Here is a 27141-nt window from a genome sequence, read left to right on the forward strand (position 1 = left end):
TTTCATTTTTCTTTTGTTAAATAATATCAGCAGAAGTATTCATTTCTTATGTGAACAAAAAAATTGCTTTATTAATTTCATAAACATAACCAACAGTAGAACTAAACACCAAAATTATGCGCATAATTTAATCATATCACTAACTTCAACTTGCGGTTTTTATTAGTAATCCCATGAAAAGAGTCATAGATGAACAATTCCCAGGTCAATCGAGGAAAAGATATATATATATATATGTACAATTTCCTTTACAACGAATGAACTAATGCTGCACAATATATGAAGGTTGCATGGCATATTGCCATCAATTCTTATAATGAAATACTGCCATCTAATTCTGAACTGCGTTATTTGCAAAGGTTTCCCTTTCACATACTTCCGACAGTTACTGGACGGCACTTAATTGAAAAAGAAGAACTTAGATTCTGCATAATCACTTCCCTTTCTAAAACTGTTGTTTCATAGTCATAGGTAATTAATAACTGGATAGTGTATCCACTCTCCTTCAGCTTTATTTTCACTTGTCTTCAATCTTGACAAGTCAATTCACTTCCAATCCATCTTCCATGCTTTTTATATTATTAGAGATAACTCCACCAAGCAAATGCTAGTCCTCTCAATTGCTAGAAAAATACCTGAAGTATCACCCTTTTGGGCCTTCAAACTACCATACTCAATGATATACTTGAGGAGATACATAAAACTCACTCTCAATGACAGCTGGTCTTAGATCTTCCTCACGCATGAACTCCAAAGGAAAGGAAACAAGATGACCCTTTACACACTTCAATTTCTCTATGGGGTCTATTACTTTTATTTCTCCATTCTCATGAGAGACTAACTTATCAGGGGCTATTCCCAAATCAATGGTTGTATGGCCAAGTTTTTCCTTCCAGTGAACCTTGCTTTGCCGAAGTGCAGCTCTGTATGTTATTGTAAAGTATAACACAATATAAGTAAGGATAAATAGAAGCAAAAAGTGATAGTTAGAAATCACAGAAGAAAACTGAGAAAAATCCACACACCTTGAGTGTATCTGATCACTGGGAATGCAAGCAAAGACTTCATGGTATATCCTAGTATTTTCCTGTCACACTTATAGCAGTTTATATACCATAGGAGTACAAAGTAAAATAATGTGTGTTCACAAAAAACCAAAATTAACATGTGACTATATATTGTTCGTTTAAGAAAATATTTTTTGTTCTGCCAACTACATTAGCCACTGTGTTGTCAAGAGAAAATTCAGCTCAATTGTTAAATATAGGGGTTTAAGGGAGGATCAGATTTCTTAACATCTTGAATGCCTACAATGTTGTTGATAAACAATACTCTGTGAGTAGTAGGCCCAAACCCCAATTAGAGAAGTCTATGTAAGGAGGCCCAAAAGAATGAGAGAAGCCCAATTAGTTGAGGATAATTGTAAATGACAAGGAATAAATAGAAAAGTTAGAGAGAAAGGGGGTGTTCTGTTAGACAAAAGTGATTCGGGTGGGAGAGACCAGACTCTCCAAGTCCTGGAGATATTCTTTGTATTCATTCGATTCTTCCTCTAGTGTGAGTAATTCTGCCCAACAGAGAATATTCAATAAAGAAAAGTTTATTTTTCTGTTTCTTTCTTCAAGAACTGAACCAATTCCTTACATACCCCTCTATAGGTGCCACCATAAATCACCAATATCAAGGAGGAAATATACAAACCAGTAAGGACATAATAATCTGGCAAAGTCTAACCTTTGCAGTTGCTGACCACAAGTCCTTATAGGTTGTATCTGCCACCGGATCGCTGACTTTACTGATCTGTTAAGAGAAAGAAAATATTGTCAGGAGGGCCTTATCAAGTAAGGTAAACAGATGAACATGTCTAATGTGACCACAAATGAACATGAAAACATCGGTTGTGTAGTCAGGGCAGTTGTGAATGGAAATTATGGTTGAGCAAACTAGAAAAGCAATTATGTGTAGCTCATGGTCATGTTGAGCCAATTCGTTGAGGGTGGTGACTATCACTAGGGTGTGAGTTTCACTCAGGACAAGAGCCAGAAGTTTCAAGCTTGTGCCAATGGGTGTGACTGTGACTGATTCCAGAGGGATGCCGGAGTGGAAGCCTCAACTTGTTTGCTTGTGCTTTGGGAGAAAGCTAAGACATGAGGAGCAATTCATAGGGACATACTACATAGCGACTTCTAAGGGTGATTGGTAAGAGAGCCTAAACTTTGAGAAGCACTTGGGGAAGGCTTGGATTAGGCATTGATCTACGTTCAATCCACATTAAGTTTAATGAAAAAAAGGAAGAAGGAATAGGCATGCTTTTCCACTCTATGACTAACATTAGAAACATGCCAGTATGAATGTGATAAAACTTCTAACGCAACTTCATTCTTGCACAGAGCGCATTTGTACTAGTTCATCAATCCAATAATAAGAAAATTAAAAGTCAAGGTATCTAAATTTCCCTAACTTGTTTATTCTTACCATTAATCAATGACAAATAAACTGCTAGGCAAAGCCTGTGTTTGTTGCAACGATGTAGCCAAAAAACTCATTTGATAATTTTGACTTACCTCTCCAGTTTGAAGACCAAGGTGCTCAGACCATAGGGAGCAGCGGAGGCTATAAGAAAATTTCCCAGCCTTCCATGGACTTCCATTCATCAATGATTCAACATATTCTTTGTCTTCTATGAGCACTCCAATCTGGTTGAAGAACATTATAAAAATTACACATGCTCTTAGAAATAGTATATTATAGTAACAAAGCAAACATCAAATGCACCTCAGAGTCTCTTAATCCAAGCAAACTCCGGTCATTTATATTAGATGATCCAATAAAAGCTACACGGTCATCAATTATCATCAATTTACTGTGTACATATACCTGTACAAGTATGGGAATATACATCAAACAAGGAGAACATTTATGCAATTAAATCATTGTAAAAGCTAAACACAGGAGATCCACACTGCATTGTTTTCAAGCCCTTAGGGTATTGGTGAAATATTTGATGAAACTATCCCTAATTTGATGTTTTTGATAAGATACCTGACTTGTAGCCATAGGACCATTCTCATAAAGTCTACCATGAGATCGTAGACCATAGAAAGAAATATAATCATGTGTCTTAGAACCAAGTATAGCCTCAAGATTGTGTAATATGGAGTGCTTTTCTCTAGAAATTGTCCTATACTGCCAGTGGGTTAAGGCTCTCACAGTAGCCGCACCACCATCATCCAGACCACCCTGTTAATGACAGTTCATAGCAATAAAAGATCCACGTCTACAGAAAAGAGAATTGATATTATAAGAAGGTAATCATTACCTGGAATCCAGGCAATAGGGGCATCACAATTATAACTCTAAAATCTTTCTGTTCTTTGTGGGCTTGCAAAATTCGCCTGTATAGTGCTTCCAAGACACGGTTCTGTATTATGTCATCCCCTGCTAGACCTGATATGAAAAACTGGTTCTGAATGGAAAACAAAATGAGAAAGACAAAGAGAAGGAGGGGGGGGGGGGATGGGGGATGAGTTTTTATTTGTCAGAAGTTTGAAATTCTTCAGTACGTTACCACTATGATACATGCATAATATAAGCAACAAGTCAACTTAATTCAATAGTTATCACAGACCTAATATTGCTTTAACACAGGTTATTATCTTAAGGATAGGGATCCTCAAAGTGCACCTGCACTTTAGAGGGTAAAGTGGCAATCACCAATGTAAAAAATAATACTGAGTTCTATCAAATCTAGAGTCTGTTTCCATGTTCTTGTATTTTATTAAAATCCATATTTTTGTTTAATAGACATTAACAGTGTTAGCATCAAAAGTGCAGTGTGTGTCTTGATCCTTATATTAACATCTGCTTGTCAGCACTTCAACATAATTTGTAGGTTGTAGGTGTCGCATGTGGTATTAAGTTTTGCTCTTACCTAACCTGTACTAAAATAATTCCCAAAGTGGTACTTTTTAAATATGGCTTGCAGATGATGATTTTATATCATGGCTTTGGATCTTGATCTTGTCTGCCAGGCTTCAACCGACCCGATACAAAGATTGGGAAATGAATACCTTACTGACTAACTTTCATACGTTTACCGCATAACAACCCCAAAGGCCAAATATTTTAAGATACTCCTCACAGGAAAAATTTATAAAAAGAAGCAATGCTACTCAATCATATATGACATTCAAATTTGTTAAGCACAATAAAATAAAAAAAATTCCCTTATGTTTCCTCAAGTATTTGATAATGCACAAGAAAAAAAAAAAGTTAAACATTTATATTGAGATCACCATGAAGATATACATTTCATTTGTTGCAATGCTAAACAGGAGATAGTTATCAATATTGAAGCAAGCTCAAGGGAAGTACAGTTCCCCATAATTAATTTACCTCAATGTAGATAAAATGCTTTGCTTTTTGAATGAGAGAACAATATGCAATGTGAATGCTTTCTTCAGGCTGACTTGTTCCAGCTGACCACTGGCTGACGCTTCTGATGACCTGTGGAATTCACATCCAACCAAGATTGTGGCCGATAAATAATTATGCAAAATTATATTGACATAAATTAGGACAGTTCCCAAACTAAGAGCCAATATGTTGTGCTAGATTCCGTGCATGAATATGAATAAACAACTGTAAATATGACCAATTTTTTTGGTACAAGTAAATGTAATCACATTACAAACCCAAACAGAAACAGTAAAATGATTCTTCCCAGAAATATTCTAAGAGCAAAATTTGCAAATTTCTTTTTATAGTTTTTACATCTTCTGTATTAAGCAAATGGTTTCGGATAACTTTATAGGCTTGCAAGTTTCAATTTTCTTCTTTCTCAACTTTCACATGGCATGTCATCCAAAAAATAGTTATTCTTCACACTATTGTAAAGTTTTTCCCCTTTTATAAGGAATTTCTGCAAATGTAGAATAATGTGTATTTGTAATCTTATGTTGGTGACACTGGACTGTTTTAAGAAAGAAACTATTTATTCAAGGGCTGGTACAAAGATGAAAAACTTTAAATTTTACATATAAGATCTAGAAGACATCATAACTAACCTGACAGTGGCAGGTAGTACGTGGACCAACTTGCCCATATTCCAAAGTAGTGTCATCATTGGTACGTCCTGAATTTTCCCACCAATTGTCTAGAGCATCAACAACAGATTGTTCCTCCAAATTGAAAGGAACAACTTCATCTTGAAACCCTTTCACCTGGGTGTCTGAAACTAAAGTTTCATGTTCCAGCTCTTGTGACAATAATGGAGAATTTTCACTAAAATCTGCATTATCTCCATTTGAAATAACTAGTCCACCAGCTTCCTGAGGTAGAAGTAGTGGTATATCTTGCATTGGAGACTCTGAGGAAAATGAATCCTGCCTTTCTATTTCTTTCGGCTTGTCTTCATCTTTCTTTTCATCAATGTCTATCTCTTTGCTTCTTCCCATGTAATGAGGGAGGACCATGTGATGGTGAGGCATAAGTAGTGGAATTTCATGTTCATTTGGAGCTTTAGTTCTCTGTGATGTGTTTCAACACATAAGAGAGGACGAGGATGATAATTAAAAGAAACATGTAAGATGAAAAAACATCATTTATACCTTAGCATGGTTCCAACGTTGAACAAAGTGCCGAGCAATGTCACGACAAGGAGGTCCCCAAAGAGCACAATGGACATCATGCCATGGCATACGGGGACATTTCTCACGATCCAATTCATCTCTCATGGTCTCTTCCCATGAATTAGGTTCGGATTCTCTATCAATGAACAAAAATTACAGAAATTATATAATATTTCTGAAATCTTAGAATAGCACCGAGCGACAATCCAAATTTTGGATGTCATCACTCATCAACAAGACAAAACAGCAACGATCCAACATGTCTAAATGTAATACGTATAAGACATGGCTAAATGCATTACATTGGAGCGTTAAGATACTTGGACCTTTTCTTATTGTAACATATACAGTAGCTACACTGTTTCAAAAAAAAAATTCCATGTTTTTTTATAAACAAAATAGGAAAAAAGACCTTGGGTTGTAATAATCCTTTCCAGGCCAAATTACAGAGGGGCAATCACCCACTTTATGCTCAGGTGTGTCATAACGACCAAAGCATAAATCTAATCCTCCAATATAGCAAATCTTGTAATCAATAATGACAAGTTTTTCATGGTGTGACCTGTAAGAAGCCAAGCCAGTATTCATCATATACACTTGAAAAAGGTTCACCTGAATTTATGTTAAGATGTTGTTCAAACTTCATTTATACATACCATAAATATACACGAGCAGCAAAATGATCTGGATAGCGCAGTACCCTCACATTCTCATGAATTTTGAGCAGTCTTCTCATACTGTACAAGCTGTTGATTTTTAAAGCTAGAGAAACTTCCTTGTAGAGAAGCACATAGATCTGTATAATCATAAGCAGAATTCTCTTTACTAAAATTCAATCTTATAAAGCATAGAAGCTTCTGACTATGAAGATCACAGACAGAAGTGATTAATATCAAAGAGAATAGTATGTTTACCTGAACCCCTTGCTTGGCTTTTTCTTCTAATAATGAGTCTAACCTAAAGGTAGAAAAATAATGAAAAGGCCGTCTCAGATATAGCTCTGGGCACAGCCACCAACCTGTAATGAATATCTGCATCCAGTTTCCATCCTCATATTATTAAGAATTGAATTAGGAAACTAAAAGAACTTATATTTACTCTTGGTAATATATACCTCTGATTTTGCATCTTGAATTGAAGAAGCAATTGCTTCAAATGCTGCCTGCCCATCTACAAACCATTGGGCTTGGCTCCCATCTTCTGTCAAACCTCGTGTGGGAGCAAATGAACCGAAGCGATGAGAACAACACCAACCCTCCAGGGGTCTTAGACCAGCTTCATTAATTGCAGTAACCCAAGCTTTTACTTTAGCATTGCTGGTGGTTCTCAACCATATGCTCCTATTTCCACTAGTAACCTATTAATAATTTAAAATAATTTTTAATAAATTTTGGAAGCAAAAATGAAATTTGTTGTCACAGGTTTTCTCCAATAAACTGGTTGTTCTTGTACTAAATTCTTCTGAGACCAATAGGCTATAGATTCTGCAGCATTAAATTTGATGACCAATATTTCTAATGGTTAAAGAGAAAATGAAAAAAGAAGCTGAGAACAATTTCTGAAGAAGGTAAGCCTTTGATCCTCTTTGTTGTTGACAGTTGTCATATTAGTTAACAGGAAATCTAAAAAGAGTTACTTCATAATTTTGTAATGTCAAGTTCAATATACTTTCTTTGACTAATTACGATAAAAAAGAATAGATAGTCCAATAGAGACTAAACTATTTTTAATCAAGGTCGAAAAGACTAAGACAAATTTGATCACCTTGAATGTATTTCGTTCCTTTATAGGATCAGCTAAATATATTTTGGTGCCTCCATCTTCCTTTGAGGGTGGGAGGACATCAAAAGTAATTACATCCAATGGTTTGTTGTGTAAAGGATCATCCAGCAAGGCCAAAAACCCAGGTTTCAAAACAGCCCATACCTGTGTGCAGACAATGTAATCTAGATTATATAACTAAGATTAAATGAAATGAAAAAACCAGTTGCAGAGACCATGTATATATAAAGTGGGATTTTTATATTAGAGGTATTACATGTTTTAAATCTGTTCCCTAATTTAACATTTTATGAAATCATTTCAAATTACTATCCATTAATGTTAACAAATTTAATCGGTCAAAATGAACCCAATAGAGAAAAAAAAAAAACATTTGATAGGTCACGGCTAATACTCTATACATACTGACAGAGTAGTTCATTTATTTGTCAATATTTTTATAGATCTATCCGTCGAGCTCCATACAGAAATATGACTTGAAACATAACATGTAGTGGGCATTTACAGCCAATGAAGTCCAAGAGAATATTGTAAAATGTATAAGCACAATATTATGACAGTAATATTCAATTTTCTGTTAATGAAGAACAATCCAAGAGTGCTCTTCTTGGCAGCGTACTCCCTTGATATGATAAACCTACAATACTCTTCTAGGGCAGAGTATTCCTCTGGCTCAAATATCATATATACTTTCTAAATAAGAAAAACTCAATATCATAAATTAATCAAAAGCCTCAAATATTTTCACCAAGAAAACAACTAACCTAATCCAAACGATAAGAAAACTCTGACCTAATATCACATAATCCAAATCAAGATAAAATCCCTAATATGATAAAATCAACAAAGTCTAAGATAAAATCCCAAATAGCAAAATAATATCGAATCAAAATCCTACTTACGAAATAAAAAACCTAAAAACAAAAACTACTAACCCAATTTACAATCACTATATCATCGAGGTAACTGAAGGTGTTTATAGAGAGAATGCTAGAGATAAACCATGTAATGCCAACTAAATGTTGTGTTTAAAGCTAAACATTATCTAGTATCTACCATTGCTGACGTAGCATTGGAGCATTCAGCCATAAAACTCAGTAATGCACAATATGTGACAGCAAATATTCACAGTAAAGGTAAGGATTAACTGTATGTCAGGAAAATGTTGACTTATATTCCACTTAGACAAGTGAAAATAAGACAAGTACTTAGAAGAAAGGTCAGTAAATTTATATCCAAAGATCACTGAGATAGCATAGGGCATTTATAAATTGTCACTAAAATGAACTTCAGAACCAAACCTTCTTCCACTTGTTATTAAAACAACGAAACCAATCACAAGGGAAGCATGATACATATGAATCCTGTGAAATATTTGACAAATGGTTCACTGTTATATATCCTTCTTTCAGTTTTGGACCATACTCCTGTAAAAAAGATAGCCTAGAGACCTCCAAAAACTTGCAGACCTATAATTCAAAACCATATGTTAGGAAAGATAATTTCAGCTCTGGAGAACTCATATTACATACATGGTAAAGGAACATCAAAAAATTAAATCTGTGTATATAAAACAGATTTCTGTGGTCCTGCTATATGTATAAACAGTCATTTGAACCCCATTTTGATTTCACTTTTTTAGATGCAGAACCTAATGCCACCCATGAACAACATCCCCTACATTTGTATGAACATCTGCTAAGTATTATCCATGCAAATGCAACAATTGTCACCTTTGAAGCTTTGTTGTTACCTCTGGAGAATTCACAATATCCAGGTTTCCTAAAAAATGATTCAAATAACCCTGCATTGCGACTTTGGCTCTATCTGCAACTGACTGCTGCCCTCCTAGTGATGGACGAATTATTGATAAAGCAGCAACCGATGGAACATATCTTTACAAAAAACCAAATTAATAAGTATGTTTGTTTGAGACTTTTGAAAAAGAAAACATAAGGAATTATAGCTACTAAATATAAAAGGCTTTATTTGGTATAACTTGATGTTAGAAATGTAAATAACTGTATATTTCTATTAATATAAATAACATGAATATTGTGCCATCAAAATGCTCAGCTTTGGAAAGGCTAGTAGTATTGAGTGTAATCAAGATTCAAGACAGGAAATTCTGATTCAACCCCTTCTGCACCTGGTACCCTATTTTACAAATCAAATATACCATGCTTTGTGACCAAATTAATCATGGGAAGCTCTAGGCCAACACCTAAGAAGTACTTCACATATAAATCATTAAGTTCCTGACACCTAAGTGCAGCACACGTTAAGGCATTGATAGTTTAAAAATGTATCAGATAGCAGATTTCTATTTTATGGAGATAAAAATTAAAATACCTGCTTTTAACACTGCCCTCATGATGTAAAGGCACTGCTCCATCATCAGGTTCTTCATCATCTTGCACCATTACCGTTTGATCTACCATTCCCAAGTTTTGAAGCCATTCTTTTACCTTCAGGAGAAAGTTAAATATTAGAAATTAGGCTGAATCCTTATATAAATATAATGAAGGAAACTAAAACTATTGGAAACATGTATCTTCACTTAATAACAACAGAGTAATATGAAAAGTCATCTAATCATGGAATGGAACTTGTATCGATGTGTGAGACTGGGGAGTAAAATGCAACATATATTGCACAAACCTGCTCTTGCTTGTCGTGAAGGTCTTCAATTAATGCACGTTTCCTCAAGGCAAACTGCAAATACAGAACTTGTGACGCTTTCTTCAGTAGACGCCACTTAAACTGTGAAATCCGAATGAAACAAATGCCTTCACATTAGTTGGATTGAACTGCACCACTTGACAACATAATTCATTACATCAAAAGCTTATATTATAGTCTAGGTCCCAAAAGGATATATATAAATTATTAAGTTGTAAACTGTAATTAACTGGCATTCATATTGTTTCTGAACGACCAAAACTCGTAGAAGGACCCTCAATGAATGTGTAAAGACACATATTGACACCTAGACATATTAAAATCCATAACAAGCCATAGGGGGTAACCATAAATAGATAATAAAATTATTACTAAGAATATCGAATGACACTGTGCAAAATATTCAAATAGGCAAAACAATCCATAAAGAATGATTTCCAATTATAGTTCTCTTCAGTCTTAACATCTTTCCAATTGTAGGCATAATAGAATATGATCCAATGAGGCTACTCAATAGAGTTTATAAAGTGGCTAAAGAAATTAAAATCACCCATCGAAGATCACTTGGCAAAAACAAAAGAAAACAAGACCAGAGCAGTTTTTTCATCTTTCACGCTCAAATTAACCAAATAATATTTGACTCAGCTCCAATAACTTAAACCACAAGCATAAAACTCTTAAAAATTATCATCTCCAACTCATCTTCCTTGAAGAAGAGAAAATTGAAGTTACTTAACATTGAAAAGGAAGAAGAGAAAATGAATGAAACAAGTATATGTGTGTATGCCTGTTTGTACTGCAACTCAATGGTATAAGAAAGGAGTATGGGACTAATGTCTCCGGTGTCTGGTCGCGACACGGAAACGATGGTGGCTTTGGGTAACTCTTCGAAAATCCACCCCGTTTCGTTGCATCGCCGGAAAGACTGAGATGTTGACAATGCTTCCGACGGTTGAATTAGCGGTTCAGACGACATGGACTTTCCAACACACCCACTTCACCAGTTAACTGCTTTATTTAATGAACCGGACCCAAGACAACACAACACAGGTTTTATAGTTTTTGTCGTAGGTTTCCGTTTTTCTTCACTTTCCGTATAAAACTTATAAATATATTTCACAAAATATTAAATTATTGGTATAAAATGACAATTGGTACGTTACCGAGTTTCATATTAGACATTCTCACGGTAATTCGTAATAATGAGAGAAATTAAAAAAAGAGAGTATATATTGTGTGGTAATTTTCTGTTGGAATAACGTTATTTTCTATATTAACTTGGGTGGTTGTGGAATGAAGTAAGAATGCAAGTGTGTATGCTAATGATTTGGTCCTTAAAATGATGCGGCTATTGCTGTTTTTGTGGACATGCTAATGATTTGAGCCTCCTGAAAGCCTCATTGTCATTTGGTGAAACGGAGGGCAACTTGGTAAAAGAGGGAACTGATTAATGCACATAAGCTGAAAATGGACACGGTATATCCCTCTGTTTGAAAGAGAATATCCAACTTTTGATGCTTGCAACTGAGAATATGCCAAAATGGCTTATGATTGATATTCCTTAATAAAACAAATTCAAGTTAATACGGTTTGGCATCTTACCTCAATTGGATGCTTGTTGATTCTATATTCCACCATCAAGAAGCCAAGTCATGATAACTAAACAAATAATTGGTGCTTGTTTTGAACACAAATTGTGTGCCATTCATTTAACAAAATGGATTGCGAACCATCAATTTCTGGTTTTGTGTATGTTATTCACTCAAGTAGCTTTGAAACAGTCTAGCACCAAAAACACGAAATACACAAACACACAAAGTACGACATTGCCTTAACATTGCATAATTGCGTGTCAACTTGGGGCGCTTTAGGTAGTATGCTAACATAAGACCAATGTGGGGTTCTACTAACCCAAAAAATTTATTGAAATGGGAAAGAAACAATAGAAAAACATCCACCATGAGACTAGGACAAATGTTGAACATATGATTAGCTGGAGCAGTCATGCAATATCTCCTACCCATTACATCATTTCGCTTTTGGTGTTTTTCATCTTTTCAACTGTCCATTATAGTATGATTTAAGCCAAAAGAAAACAAGAAAAAGACTATATCACCCACTGTAACCTAAAAGTAAGCTATGTTTAGCCAGAAGTTATTAGATCTATGCTTTAACGCATATACTTTAGTAAGACTCCATCATGTGACCCTAAATCGCTGTGTGAATATCATGCATCACTCTCGCTTGAAGTTTCAAATTTCCTCCATTCTTAAGATTTAAATAAAATTAAAATATTGATATAGTTGTGGTTGCACATGTACTTGATCAATACATAAATACATGCAAGTCACCATTGTGTCCATCTATCCTTAAAGAGTAAATAAACATTATAATCCTTTCGAAATAAGAATTGTAGGTATTTCCGTGTTGATCACGACCAATGGCTTCAAATCACTGGTGTATTTATCTGTTTCTTTCCTTATTTTTTTAAATTAGAAAAATGATAGATCAACAAAAAATAAATAACAATCGGTGATGTATTGTTTTCCATTGGAGGGACAAAGAACATATAAAAATGAGAGATGATTTGGATTCATGTGCAACACGGTCCCACGTATCTCTCACCTTGGAACAATTATAATGATACTACTAAGAGATGCATCATATTAATCCACAACAGATTATTTACATCAGTCGCCTAAATTTCTAAATTTGATTAAACTCAATCCTATATTGAGATAGACCACATTTGCGGAAGTTGTGCATTTCCTTCATTGAGTTAAATTTCAATATTCATGTAATAAGACGACTTAAATATTATTTGGAACACTATGAGTATGTTTGTTTTTCTTTTTAAAAAATAAAAAATAATATAAATTTGTATTATATTTTATTTTTAAAAAGAAAAACTATTTTTAAAAAGAGAAATAATCATAATCTAAGCAAAATCAACCTCATAGAAAACAAATGATAATGTACTCATCGGAAAGTAATTTCATTATTTCAACACGGCAACAACAAAATTTTTTATTTCTTTAACTGAAATTCACAACATAAATCACATGAAAATTAGGCTTGATTAAAAACCGAAGTCTATGAAATAATAGTTTCATTATTTCAATAATGTTAGAATTTTTTCTACTAGTCTGCTAATATTCGGATCACCAAATCATGTGGAAAGGTAAAGGAATATGATAAATTCTCTTAACCGTTCCAGTAGCACAGTAACAAAAGCTAATGAGTAGTGTATACAGAAACTGATCGTGCTCAGTGAACACATTTTAAAATATTAGACCCAATTTCGACAGAGACAATGAACCTTGGAAAGAGAAGCCATATAATCATCAGACCTGCATTGAAGAGTGGACATCTTTCATGTTTTCCTTTTGCAGTCTTTGTCTAGCTAAGAAATGTGTACATATTCAAAATCAAACCTTTGCCCATAAGAAGATTGGCATGCAGCAACTATATGAACTTTAGCAGCATCTGTTTCGTTCTACACATGGAAAAATCATTAATACACAAGATTCCAGTTTGGTCCACTTTCTTCAACTCAACAATTGTGCTTACCAATCCCAAACTAATAATAAAATGCGTAAACTAATAAAAGAATACCTGAGATTCGTAATAAAGACCAGCATATAATGAAGAATAAAAATAGTCACTTTCTCTGCTACTGGAAAATGCAGCCACAAGCTACACAGGCAAATCAATTAATTATGTCAGATTGCATTCACAAAGGCATGGGGAATCTTAGAGTGCCAATAACAGAGTCAAATAAAAAAATTCTATAGCCTTCTATACAGTGAAGTGAAGGTAGATAAGTATTGCAAACCTGGTTATAAGCTAACAGTTTGATAAAACAAACAATGAGAAGGTAAAAATTGTAAATATGGTATCTTTAAGCGTCGAACATATAAATTTTAATAAACAAAAAAAATAAAAAAGAGCCTATGGTATCAAAAGCCAAAAAAATTAGGCTATCAACACTTTTGGTCCTTCACTCTTCAAATGATTCTAAAAAGGTTGAAGTATTGACCTTTTATTTTCAATTTGAATAATGTCACCTTCCTAGATTTCAAATTGATATAATTTAGTCTCTGCCAATATGTTGCAGATGTGATTAACAGTTCCTTGATGATAAATATCAGCCTCCAAACATCCTCATTGCTAATTTTCCCCTTCTTATCTTCTCACCAAAAAGAAGTCGATCTTTCATTCAAATTTCTATTATTTGTATGAAAAAAAATTCAAGAGACTTTCCAAGTTACTAAATTTAGTAATAGATTAATAGGCGGAGGAACAAGCAGTGTCCTCTTCACATATGGCATCAACAGCATATTAATTAATCTTCAAGAAGATAAGCTCAACTTTATAGCATTTGAGCAAACATAAGAAACATATCAGCATTCGTGAAAATTAGATCAGACAAATACAATGGCTCAGAGTTACCAGATTATGAGGTAAATATCCAGGACTAACTCTCCTAAAACTAGCTAAAGCTATTAGGGGAAGACTAAAGCATAGTTTTACATCCAACAGCAATAACTTAATTTTAATTGAGAAGGGCATTAAGCACACCTTTTCAGGATCTCCACCGTCTTTAAACATGTTATATGCTTCCCGCATGACTGGCCTTGGGTCTTTGCCAACCTAAATTCATTTAGAAAGTGGATAATTACTTGAATAGTTACATGTTCCTTTATAAAGTTAACTTGCTTGTTCTTAGTGACAGAATCAATGACTTGCCACAAGATATCGCTTCTTTGCTTCCTCCACTCCATATAGTTGAGCTTCACACAGATAACACCATATGGATTCTTCTGTATCATTCGGGTTTTGTGCAACATCTAACCGAAACTGCTCAGCTCCCTCTTCAAATCTACGGCAAAAGGGATCCAATTCAGTCTCCTTTTGAAATATTCTGATGCAGCACATTGTAACTGCGCTTACCAACACCTATTTCCATTTGAATTTGTCACTAACAATTTCAACAACGATTCTATCTGAAAAAGGTGTACTTTATTTACCTATTAAGGTAGTAAAGTGAGAGCCCCCTTTGCCAAAGATCTGGTAACAATGTCCATAACGAAAATATCAATACTCCAAAGTCATACGAGCTTTTTCCAAAAAAGAGTAATACACTAAATTAATTTTTAAAATTATAAGTATCAATCAATTTAGCCTCTAACATTATTAACTCCATGATTGGAAGAGCTTATAAACAACTTATATAAATCAGCTTAGGTCCTCTTAAGCTGTTTTTAGTTTATTTCAATAAACTTATTGGTATAGTTTATTAAAATAAGTTTTTTCAGCTTATCCTAATAATTTATATCATTAAATTTAAGACATAAGCAATTGATTTAAAAGAAGTTTGTTGAATAAGTGCTTAAATAAGCAATTATCCAAACAGACACCTTAAATATGGGTCATTTTAGTCTATAACGTCAAGGACCAAAAGAACTGTTATTTTGTAACTACGAGGACTAAAATAATACTCTCTCTTTTCCTTTTTATAAAATGATTTTAACAAGAATGTAAATCAATAGAATAAGTTAAAGTAGTTGAGTTTCTTGAGTTTTTTTAAAAAATTATAACAATGCTAACCTCATTTAATACTATTGAACCTAAACTCCCTATCAACATTTACTCTTCTTAGTTTTAAATAAAGTTATCACCAATTTCATTTATTAAGAGAAAATGAAAAAAATATAATAAATATATCATTAAAACAATGAAGTGCCATTTTAACCATTAAAAATTTTATAACAATGAAGTTAACTGATACTCATAATTTGATGGAGTAATTAGAAGTATTATTCTCCAGAAAGTATAAACGTACACGCCTTTTGACGAGGGTCCAACTGAATTGCCTTGTCGAACTCGGCAAGAGACCCCGGAACATCACCCTTAACAAATTAATTACAAGCACAAAATAAGACGTGTGACAAAAAACCGAATTGGCACAAAAGGAAGATGCATAAAAAGAAAAAGTGAGGATGATGAAAGAAGCTGCTACTTTGGAAAACAAACCTGGCGGAAGAGAGACATTCCACGTCGAATTGCAAGAACGGCTTCGCGGGCATTGTTGTTGCCGCCGGTCAAGGCGTCCCAGATGCCGGAAACCGACGGAAGGAAGAGTCTTCGGGTGAGAACTGAAGGATTGGAGCAGAAGATGGGTGCTTTGAATGAAAATCGTAATGGGAAAGACGAAGGGTGGTGCAGAGAATGGGAAGGGAGGACCGAGATAGTGGGTTTAAGGTTGTGGGCAATGGACACGGACACGGACACGGACATGGTCGTGGTCGGAAGGTAAGGCATCAACTTATAAAATCACTGTAGTGATAACGGGTAACTGATGATGGCGGCTTTAAGGTTGTGGGTAGTGAGAGAGAATATACTATTTTCATAAAATTAATTAAATTCCATTCTGATAAATGATTTAGTAAATTCCACAAAACAATTTTAACGGAAATTGCTTAAGATGTTTTACCTAATAAGTATATATATATATATATATATATATATATATATATATATATATATATATATATATATATATATATATATAAGTTACACCGTTGAATTAGTTGGAGTGAGACGTTGGGAATTGCATGAGAGGATTAATTGCTTATCATATTTTGCATAAATATATTTTTCTTCTGAAAAAAAAATCATTTAAAGTTATAAGGTAAAAGTTTAGAAATATATTTATTTATTTTATTTTAATGATGAAGCTTTTTATTATATTCATTTTAAAATTTTTTATATAATAAATAAATGAAAAGAAGATAAAATATCTATTTCAAAATGATAATTATCTTAAATAGAAAATTAAAAAAATAACTCTACGTTAAAGTTATAAAATGACTGTTATTTTAAAACAAAGAAAATTAAATATAAAGACTATTATTTCAAATATAAAAAAAAGACTATTATTTCAAATTAAAAAAATACTTATTTTTTATATTATTTGTTGTCTATTCCTGTATTACGGGACAATTTATTTGGTCTAAACTTGGAATTTAGATATAATATAAAAAAACATAAAATTAAACATTTAACTCTTTTTAGGATCTCAAATCGTATTATAAGTTGAGTCACGTCGCATAAAATAAATAATATTTTAACAAAAAAGAAATAATATATAAAATTTATTAATTAAAATTTTATAATTGAAAAAATAATTAAAAAACTGATTAAATTTTATAAAGTTAAAAAGTGATTTATTATGATAGAGATACTTAAGGACTTGTATTATTAGAGATATTTTAAGGTTGACTTTAAGGAATTAAGAGTGTAAAAATTAAATTAATAAAAAATATAAACCTTATATAGAAAATGGTTAGTTAACTAGAAAAGAAATAATACGTAGGTTTATAGAAAGATTTTTTTAAATATGTGTTCAAAAGTATAACGTTAAGAAGTTTAAAATAAAATAAAAAATTAAAAATGAGAATATTATTTTTAAAAATTATAAAAAGTATTTATTATTTCATGAATATATTAAAAAGAGTATTATTAGAATTATATAATTAAACAATATAATTTTTAAAATTATTATTTTTTAAAGTAAAAAAGTGGTATTATAATAGAGATTGACTAACTATGAATTTAATATTTGAGTCAATAAGTGTAAGCTATTTTAGGTTTTAGAATTTTTAAAATTTTATATTAGTCTCTAATCTCTATTTTCAATTTCAGTATTTTGAATCATACACTATAAAATAATGCTAATATTTTATATTAGACTAGTAAGTGTGAATGTTGAGATAACTAAGGAAGATATTGTTTCATTATTCGATTAGTGGTACCCTAATTATGCAAATCTTCTCATTCTTTTTTACCATATACATTTGCATCTTTGGTTAGCTTCCTTTTCATTATTTTTGTTGTGCGTCTGTTGTTTCTAATTGCTATGTTGATACATTTTGAATGATTGTTAATAGCAATAAAATCTTTATTATGATTTCATTTTCAAGGTCATCACTACTACAATTCAGGGAACGGAATAGTAGAATTTTCTATTGTGGGTTTAGACTAATTATTAGAGTCTCACAAACAAAAGAAAATATTGGTATATTGTTCTTTGAATGTCTAAAATATAAGGTAAATATTATGGTTATTTGTGTCAGTGATCAAAGCCACTTTTTGTCAAAACAATTATGCAAAATTAGTGTTGTATTAGGTAACTCAACCTAGGTCATGTTTCTCGACATAATGATCACTAAACTAAATATCATACACACATTAAATCTAATATAAATTAACAATAATTAAAAAGGGAGGGCTTGAAGGTTGAATGAGTATGATTAATTGAAAACATAGAACGGAATAAACAAATTAAAAGTGATGAATGATAGATCGATTTTCCATTCAATTCAACAATCAAGTTATCATAGGTTACTAATTATTAAATTCGAATTCTGTTTTCACTGTTAGTTTTATCTAAGATGATTTTTTTTGTCTAAACAAGGTAACTTGAGAAACTATTTCTCAATATAGGGTTATTGAGAAACAAATTATGTGTCTATATAGGAATAAATAAGTGTAATAAAAAGTATCGTTGACACATAATATTTTTTAATTTTTTAATTTTTAGTGTCAGTTTAATAAATAACAACACAATTTTTTTAAATATAAAAATAGTAGTGTCGATGTATAAAATTGACACTTTTTGTTAGCTTCCACCAATATAAACTTTGTTGTTGATAAGACGAGAGAATACAGAGAGGAACTTCTCCTCTTAGACTTCCTTGTATATTCCTATCTATCCTTTATGTTGATTTAGTATTCTTATTTATAATTTGTTTGCAAAGGCTACTTACATATTGTTAGTTATAGTTATCTTATTCTGTTGTACCAAATCCTCTTCGTGGTGATGCCTAACTGCTGTAACTGTATCAATATCCCTAGGTCTGAAATGAGCCTTGTTCGCAAGGCTCGGAAAAGGAGAATCGACTAGGTGCAAGTTGGGATATAGTGAACGAAGGAGATCAACATTTTCCCACGAAGCAGCATGTTGATCATGCTTATCCCAATCGACCAAATATTGGATTACTATTGTCGTGCCATGTGCAAGATTGCGAACACTAAGTATCCCCCTAGGATAGGGTAAGGTGCTTTTTGAAACTCTTGGGCGGATACTGCGAGTGGTTGTGAAGAAGTAGGGCCATGATAGGCTTTGAGTAAGCTCACGCGAAACACAAGGTGAACAGTGCAATCAGTAGGGAGAGCAAGTTTGTATGCCATTGGACCAACACTGTGTAGACCTTGAAATGGGCCAACATATCTACGATCCGATTTATGGCTGAGTCATTTGCCAAGCGTGTGTTGGCAATGTTGTTGCGGCTTAAACCAAACCTAGTCCCCTGTCCTAAAAGAACGATCTTGGCAATGTCGATCAGCAATGCGCTTCATGCGACGTTGGGCTTTTACAAGCTGCAAAGTAAGAGATAGAAGCAGCTCGGTGCGGAGCTGGAGACTCTCATCCAGGGAATCAACTGTTGCCAAACTTGGTGTATAGCCTGGGATAGGAGAAGGTTCATGCCCATAAAGTACTTGGAAGGGGGTCATACCTATTGCAGAATGATAAGAAGTATTATAACAGAACTCAGCCCAATGGAGGTAGGATGTCCAAGCCATAGGGTAGGAAAAAACAAAGGCACATAGATATTGTTCTAAGCATCGATTGAGCACTTCAAATGGCCATCAGTTTGTGGATGATAAGCCGTGGTCGTAAGGTGGTGCCGCTAAAGCGCATTAGTTGGGACCAAAATTTGCTCAGGAATATAGAGTCTCGATCTGAGATAATGATTACAAGAAAACCGTGGAGTTTGACCACTATACTAGTAAATAGCTTAGCAACAGAATGTGCATTGAAATGGGTAGGCAAGGCACCGAAATGTGTAGATTTAGATAACTTATCAATAGTAACAAGTATGACTGTAGATCCTGCCGAACATGGTAGCCCAATAATGAAATATATTGTAACCATTGACCATGCAGATGTTGGAATTGGGATAGGTTGTAGTAGGCCTGCTGGTTTCTCACTGGAATACTTGCTTTGCTGATAAGTTATGCAGTTTTTAACAAATTCTTTAACATCTTTATGCATGTTGGGCCAAACAAAAATAGTAGCCAAATGTTTATAAGTTGGTAAGGAAACCTGTATGCCCACCCATTGGAGTGCAATGTATTTCTTCCATGAGCCTTTGCTTGTATTGAGAGTGGGCTGCCAATACTATACGATCTTTAAAAAAGATAGTGTCATTTTTTATAGAGTATCCTGGAAGTGGGTCCCCTTTATGGAGATCATTAAGAATACGTCGCAATTCTGGGTCATTTTGAGCTTCAGATTGTAATGCCTTGGTCAAGTTGCAATCAAGGGAAGATATTGCTGCTAAGCTGGTATTAGATTGTGGTTCAAACTCATGTTTGCATGATAATGCGTCAGCCACCACGTTAGAATTGCCACTACAGTAAATGATATCATATGTGAATCCTAAAAGCTTGCTAAGGTACTGGTGTTGCTCTGGAGTTTGGACAGTTTGGCTCATTAGTTCTTTTAGAGTACGATGATCAGTGAGGATAGTAAAATGGGTTCCCAAGAGATAATGACGCCACTTAAAAATGGCTTGAGTAACAGCATAAAGCTCACGAACATATGTTGAAGAACGAAGAAGCTTTGGGGAAAGGACCTTATTGAAAAAGGCAATTGGATGCCCATCTTAAGAGAGAACTGCACCAATGGCAATTCCAGAGGCATCAGTTTCAACTTGAAATGGTATGGAGAAATTTGGAAGGGCCAAAACTGGTAAGGAGGTCATGGTGGCATTGAGCGAATCAAAAGCACACTGGGACTCTGGAAGCCACTGGAATGTTGTTTGTGTCAACAAAGAAGTTAAAGGTTGTGCTATAGCAGCATATCCATGAATAAAGCGTCTGTAATATCCTGTGAGGCCGAGAAACCCATGTAACTGTTTAAAGTTTGTTGGTTGTGGCCAGTCAAGGATAGCTTGTAGTTTAGCAATATCTGTGCATACTCTTGTTGCAGTAATGACATGACCAAGGTACTCTACGGATGATTGACCGAAAACACATTTTCTTTTCTTTGCAAAGAGTTAATGGTCATGCATTCTTTGGAGGACCTGTGATAAGTGCTCCAAGTGAGATTCCAAGGATGGGCTATAAACAAGGATGTCGTCAAAAAATATAGTGACAAATTTGCCAAGAAAATCTTTGAACACTGAATTCATCAAAGACTAAAATGTTGCTGAAGCATTGGATAGGCCAAATGGCATAACCGGAAATTCATAGTGCCCATGCGGTGTTCGAAAAACGGTTTTGTTGACATCATCAGGATGCATGAAAACTTGGTGATAGCTTGCACGAAGATCCAATTTGGAAAAAATACATGCACCATGCAATTTGTTTAAAGGTTCATCAATTGTGGGAATCAAAAAATGATCTTTTATGGTGGCTGAATTCAAGGCACAATAGTCCATGCAAAAACGCCAAGTTCCATCTTTCTTCTTAACGAGGAACACCGATGACGAGAATGGGCTTCGACTATTGCGAATAATCCCTGCGTTGAGCATTTCTTGGACCAACTTTTCAATCTCTTGTTTTTGGAAGTGTAAGTAACGATATGGACGTACGTTAATGGGTACAATGTTTGGAAATAGATGGATTCGATGATTAACGTGGCGAGGTAGTGGAAGAGAATCAGGTTCCTGAAAATTTGTCCTAAATGGTCTAGAATATGGGTGATAGGTTCTGGAATGGTTGTCTGTACTAGGGTAGAGGTGTCCACATGGAACAGGGTGACGATATTGTCTTGGCCAATCATACGATGAAGTTAAGGAGGAGAAATTTGCTCCATAAAGTGAGGAGATTGACCATTCAACTTGATTTGTTTGTTCTACCAGTTAAATGCCATGGTAAGGGCTTTATAATCAGTGAGAATGGGACCAAGATTTTGTAACCACTGAACTCCCAGGATCATGTCAATTTCGTCCATGTCTACAACAAAGAAGTTGATAGTAAAGGAACAACCTTGTACTAAGATTGGTGTAGCCTCGCATTTATGAGTGAATGTAAGAAGGGCACCATTGCCAACCATTACGTTGAACGATGGAATGGGTGACATTAGAATCTTTAAGCGGTGGACTATGCGTCGCTTGATGAAGTTGTGGGTGCTGCCGCTATCAATGAGGAGATTAACGTCATGTCCAGCATAGGTACCTTTCACTTTAAGCGTCTGAGGGTTATGCTGGCCAACAATAGCGTGTAGACTAATAGTGGTATCTTGCATACAATATGAAGGTTCAGAATGTGTAGTGGGTTCCTTAGTGTAATTGATTTCTTCCATCAATTTTGGGGAATCTTCATCAGTGCCCACCATGAGAAAGCAGCATGCCCTGCAATGATGTTGTGGGGTATATTTTTCATCACAATAAAAGCAAAGGCCCTTCTCTCTTTTATCTCAAAGTTCAACTGATGATAGACGACGAAAAGGCACTGTCTTAGGTGTAGAGTCTATGTTCTGAGTAGAAGGTTAAGCAGAAGGGGTAGAAATAGTTGTGCTCGAAGCAGGATTTGTGGCACTGCACGGGTCCAAATGTTCTAAACTGGGCGTGGATTACGTACAACCCCAGAGGTGGCAGGCACTGAACATGTGGATACCTGGTGTTTGGCTTCATGTAAACGTGCCAAAGACGTGGCATCATGATAGGTTTCTGGTCTTGCTAGCAAGAGTTCATAACATAAGTAATCTTGCAATCCTGCAATGAAAAAGCTTATCAACGAAGCTTCAGAGAGACCAATGACACGAGTGGAGATTACCTCAAAGAGCTACAGGTACTCACTAACTGTGGTCGTTTGTTTGCAATCTTTGAGTTCAGCACGAGGATCTTGGAATAGGGTCAGACCAAAACGAAGTGAAATGTCTTCCAAGAAGTTCTCCCAAGAAGATAGCATATCATTTTGAAGCATCCATTTATACCAGGCATGGGTAAGGCTTGACATGTGAAGGGAAGCAAACTTGATACGTTGGTGTTTCGGGGTTTGATAAATCTCAAAGAATTCCTCAATCTTGTACACCCATTCGTCGACATCCAAACCATCAAAATGTGGAATGTCGATGGGCATGCCTTTAAAGTGCTCATGGTCTAGGACGAGGAGTGTTGTCGTTAGTGTTGGGAGTCGTGTTTTGGTGTCGAAGAGTGTAACCAATATGTTGTCGTCATTGTTAGCCTGATTGCATATTAGTAATCATGGTTTCAATATGTTTCATGGCAGCATCCATGGTGTCAAGTCGCTGTAGTTGTGTCGCTGTGTCTTCTTGAAATGTTGTGGCACATTGCTGTGTTGCTAAGAGTTCCGCACGCATATCCTGAAGGGATTCATCCAATATTGCAAGGCGTGTGCCGTCGACCATAGGAGGCAATGAAAGTACCAATGTTAGCTTCCACCAATATAAACTTTGTTGATTAGACGAGAGAATATAGAGAGGAGCTTCTCCTCTTAGACTTCCTTCTATATTCCTATCTATCCTGTATGTTGATTTAGTATTCTTATTTATAGTTTGTTTGCAAAGGCTGCTTATATATTGTTAGTTATAGTTATCTTATTCTGTTGTACCAAATCCTCTTTATGGTGATGCTTAACTGCTGTAACCGTATCACTTTTCTTCCCGCTACCACGTGTTTCTAGTGTTGTAAAATAAAAATATGACACACAAGTGTCTATTAAATTCAATCCGACACTTGTGTAATTAAAAATTTTATATTATGATGCATGAGAAGTGTGGCCAGAGAGAGACTAAAAATTGTTGGATGTGGCTAGAGGCTACATAAGGAGTGTGATGTTGGTATTATTGATAGTTTTTAGTGTGGGTGAGATGAGTAAGATAGTTGAAATGTGTTAGTAAGAATAGTTGAAAATAGTAGTTGAAGAAGTTTTAGTAAGAGACTCAAGAGATGGAGAATTGATGTCTTGATTACTTCTTCTTCATTGCATTTACAATGAGGTAGCATGCCTATTTATAGGCATCATCCACCATTTGGTTCAATATACTAGAGCTATCTAGAAACTTGAAGATTTACAATATTCTAGAACTTTCTCTAGAAGCATCTACATACTAGAAGATACAATTAGTTTTTCCTAGATTGTTCTTAGTATTTTTTCTAGACTATTCTAGAAATTTGTATCAATTTCTAATACTCCTCCTTGGTGCAAATTTCTGTAACTCCAAGCTTCGTGCGTAGCTGTTCAAATTTTGGTCTTGGTAGTGCTTTAGTAAAAATGTCTGCAACTTGATCTTCGGTTGTGCAATACTCGAGCTTGATTTCTTTAGTTCCTTCTGCTTCCCTGATAAAGTGATATTTGATTGCTATGTGTTTTGTTCTACTATGATGCACTGGATTCTTTGTCATTGCTATAGCTAATTTGTTGTCGCAGTAGATTGTAGTAGGCTCATTTTGTTTTTCTCCCATTTCTTCAAGTATTCTTCGTAACCATATTGCTTGACTTGTAGTCTCAGCAGCTGCTACATATTCAGCTTCTGCTGTTGATTGCGCAACTGTTGCTTGCTTCTTTGAAGCCCATGAGATTGTTCCTGATCCTAGTGAAAAGGCATAACCAGATGTGCTTTTCATGTCGTCGATCGATCCTGCCCAGTCACTGTCGGTGTAGCCAAGTAGCTTTGAGTTGCTTATAGTTCGGTACCATATACCATACTCTTTTGTGCCTTGTAGATATCTTAGGATTCTTTTTGTTGTTCCAAAATGAATTTGGCTTGGACTTTGCATGAATCTTGAAAGAAGACTTACAGCATATGTTATGTCTGGTCGTGTGGCTGTGAGATATAGTAAGCTTCCAATCAAACTTTTGTAACGTGATGCATCAGCTTCCGGTGCACCATCATTTTTCTTCAGTTTCTCATTTGTCACCAATGGAGTGCTGACTGTCTTACATTCATTCATCTTAAATTTCTTGAGTAGTGCTTCAACATATTTCTTCTGTGAGATAAATATTCCTTCTTTCTTTTGTTTTACCTCTATTTCGAGGAAGTAGTTCATTAAGCCAAGGTCGGTCATTTCGAAGGTCTTCATCATATCTTCTTTGAACTTAGCTATCATCTCCACATTGTTTCCTGTGCAGATAAGATCATCTACATACAAGGAGACAATGAGTATATCATACTGACCTTGGATCTTGGTGTATAAAGTTGCTTCACTTTTGCTCCTCCTGAATCCTTGGTCTGCAAAGTATTGATCAATTTTGCTGTACCATGCTCGTGGAGCTTGCTTCAATCCATATAGAGCTTTTTTCAGTCTTAGTACTTTGCCTTCATTACCTTTGCTGACGAAGCCTTGCGGTTGCTCCACATAAATCTCTTCTTGAAGAATGCCATTGAGAAAGGCAGATTTTTACATCAAGTTGATAAATGTTCCATCCTTTTTGTGCAGCAAGAGCAATCAGAGTTCTTATAGTATCCAGGCGAGCAACTGGAGCAAATGTCTCGTTGTAATCAACTCCAAGTTGTTGTGAGTATCCTTTAGCTACCAGCCTTGCCTTGTACTTTTGTATGGTGCCATGGGGATTAAGCTTGGTCTTATAGACCCATTTTACCCCAATGATATCTTTATCTGTGGGGCAATCTATTAGCTCCCATGTGTTATTTTTCTCAATCATTTTTATCTCTTCTTCCATTGCCTTGACCCATACTTCTTGTTTTGATGCTGCTTCAAAGTTCTCAGGTTCAGTTATGGCCAGGTTACAGGTCTCATATATATCTACCAAAGATCTAACTCGTCTTGGAGTAGACTCTGGTGAGGAATGTTGTTGTTGTGGAGGTGAAAAATTCTCACCTGAGACTTCTTCAATTTCTTGAGGTTGCTGCATTGGTATGAAAACATTTTTCTGAACCTTTTCATCTTTCCAATTCCAAGCAGCATTTTCATCAACTTCAACATCTCGACTAATGGTGAGCTTCTTGGTTTGCAAGTTGTAGACTCGATATCCTTTTGACTGTGTGCTATATCCCAAGAAGATACCTCGTACGGTTTTGTCTTCTAGTTTGTGTCTCTTCTCTTCTGGAATGTGTATGTAGCAAATTGATCCGAAAATCCTTAGATGTTTTGCTGATGGTTTTTGCCCACTCCAAGCTTCAATTGGAGTTTTATCTTGGACAGCCTTAGTTGGACATCTGTTAAGTATGTAGACAGCAGTATAAACTGCTTCAGCCCAGAAAGTATTTGGCAATTCTTTCTCCTTCAGCATGGATCTAGCCATCTCCATTACAGTGTGGTTTTTTTCTCTCAGTTACTCCATTTTGTTGTGGAGTATATGCGACAGTAAGTTGTCGTTGAATGCCTTCATCCTCACAGAATTTATCAAACTCTTGAGATGTATACTCTTTGCCACGATCACTTCTTAATACTTTTATCTGTTTACCACTTTGCTTCTCGACAAGGGCCTTAAACTTCTTGAAAATTCCAAAGACTTCTGACTTTGCTTTGATGAAGTAGACCCAAGTCATTCTAGAAAAATCATCGATAAAAAGGATAAAATACCTGTTATCATGTAGTGATGGTGTCCGCATTGGTCCGCAAATATCTGTATGAATAAGCTCCAATAAGTCTTTTGCTCTCCAAGCTTTTCCAGTAGAAAATGGCAATCGATGTTGCTTGCCAAGGAGACATCCTTCACAAGCTTCATTATTTTCTTCAAGATATGGAAGATCCTTCATCATATTCTTTTGATGTAGTAGTTTTAAGGCATGAGTATTGAAGTGGCCAAATCTTCGATGCCAAAGTCGTGAAGTATCAACTTCTGCTTTCATGGCAATATTAGCGCCTTGTTGAAAGCTTATTGGAAAACTTCGATTTCTTTTCTCCATCTTTACTTGGCCAATCTCTTGCTTTTTGTTGTCATATATCTTACATGTGTCTCCTTTGAAGTGAAGAGAATAACCTTTCTCCATCATTTGGCCAATACTCAAGAGATTTTCCTTGAGGTTGGGGACTAGTAAGACATC

The 27141-nt window shown here is 34.9% G+C and overlaps 2 protein-coding genes across 4 annotated transcripts; both read right to left on the minus strand.

Moving 5' to 3' along the window:
• Positions 1 to 230: 230 nt before the first annotated feature.
• Positions 231 to 11138, minus strand: LOC113871225 (phospholipase D zeta 1-like). 2 transcript variants are annotated; one of them, XM_027508175.1, is made up of 20 exons: positions 10882 to 11138; positions 10074 to 10175; positions 9765 to 9880; positions 9166 to 9307; positions 8714 to 8881; positions 7395 to 7556; positions 6745 to 6987; positions 6545 to 6661; positions 6287 to 6426; positions 6043 to 6192; positions 5610 to 5766; positions 5067 to 5528; positions 4396 to 4506; positions 3320 to 3466; positions 3043 to 3240; positions 2776 to 2877; positions 2565 to 2696; positions 1735 to 1800; positions 1026 to 1087; positions 231 to 923 (listed from the first exon to the last, which is right to left on the minus strand). In XM_027508175.1, exons 1-20 carry the CDS (start codon positions 11068 to 11070, stop codon positions 674 to 676), a joined length of 3216 nt encoding a protein of 1071 aa, XP_027363976.1. In that variant the 5' UTR covers positions 11071 to 11138; the 3' UTR covers positions 231 to 673. The 2 variants fall into 2 exon arrangements, with proteins under 2 accessions (XP_027363976.1, XP_027363975.1); XM_027508174.1 differs by having other exon boundaries at positions 231 to 1087.
• A 2055-nt stretch (positions 11139 to 13193) lies between these two features.
• LOC113873250 (lipoprotein NlpI) lies at positions 13194 to 16480 on the minus strand. Of its 2 annotated transcripts, XM_027511298.1 has the most exons (8): positions 16131 to 16437; positions 15940 to 16006; positions 15125 to 15164; positions 14844 to 14976; positions 14676 to 14747; positions 13710 to 13790; positions 13529 to 13590; positions 13194 to 13444 (listed from the first exon to the last, which is right to left on the minus strand). In XM_027511298.1, the coding sequence occupies exons 1-8, from the start codon at positions 16416 to 16418 to the stop codon at positions 13384 to 13386; spliced, it is 804 nt and encodes a 267-aa protein (XP_027367099.1). In that variant the 5' UTR covers positions 16419 to 16437; the 3' UTR covers positions 13194 to 13383. The 2 variants fall into 2 exon arrangements, with proteins under 2 accessions (XP_027367099.1, XP_027367100.1); XM_027511299.1 differs by lacking the exons at positions 15125 to 15164; positions 15940 to 16006 and having other exon boundaries at positions 13263 to 13444; positions 16117 to 16480.
• Between the last annotated feature and the right edge of the window lie 10661 nt (positions 16481 to 27141).

Source organism: Abrus precatorius, unplaced genomic scaffold (genome assembly GCF_003935025.1).
Source record: "Abrus precatorius isolate BTA unplaced genomic scaffold, Abrus_2018 Scaffold7, whole genome shotgun sequence".
NCBI classification, from domain to species: Eukaryota; Viridiplantae; Streptophyta; class Magnoliopsida; order Fabales; family Fabaceae; genus Abrus; species Abrus precatorius.

What these genes read in the sequence shown, in the direction of transcription:
- LOC113871225 (XM_027508174.1), bottom strand. Translation starts at nt 11,070, where the DNA reads ATGTCGTCTGAACCGCTAATTCAACCGTCGGAAGCATTGTCAACATCT. An exon ending in TTCACGACAAGCAAGAGCAG is followed by an intron (nt 9,881 to 10,073) that starts GTTTGTGCAATA and finishes TTTCTCCTGAAG; the next exon opens with GTAAAAGAATGGCTTCAAAA. An exon ending in GCTGCTCGTGTATATTTATG is followed by an intron (nt 6,193 to 6,286) that starts GTATGTATAAAT and finishes GGCTTCTTACAG; the next exon opens with GTCACACCATGAAAAACTTG.
- LOC113873250 (XM_027511298.1), bottom strand. Translation starts at nt 16,418, where the DNA reads ATGCCTTACCTTCCGACCACGACCATGTCCGTGTCCGTGTCCGTGTCC. An exon ending in CAAAGAAGCGATATCTTGTG is followed by an intron (nt 14,748 to 14,843) that starts GCAAGTCATTGA and finishes AAATGAATTTAG; the next exon opens with GTTGGCAAAGACCCAAGGCC. An exon ending in GTCTTTATTACGAATCTCAG is followed by an intron (nt 13,591 to 13,709) that starts GTATTCTTTTAT and finishes TTCCATGTGTAG; the next exon opens with AACGAAACAGATGCTGCTAA.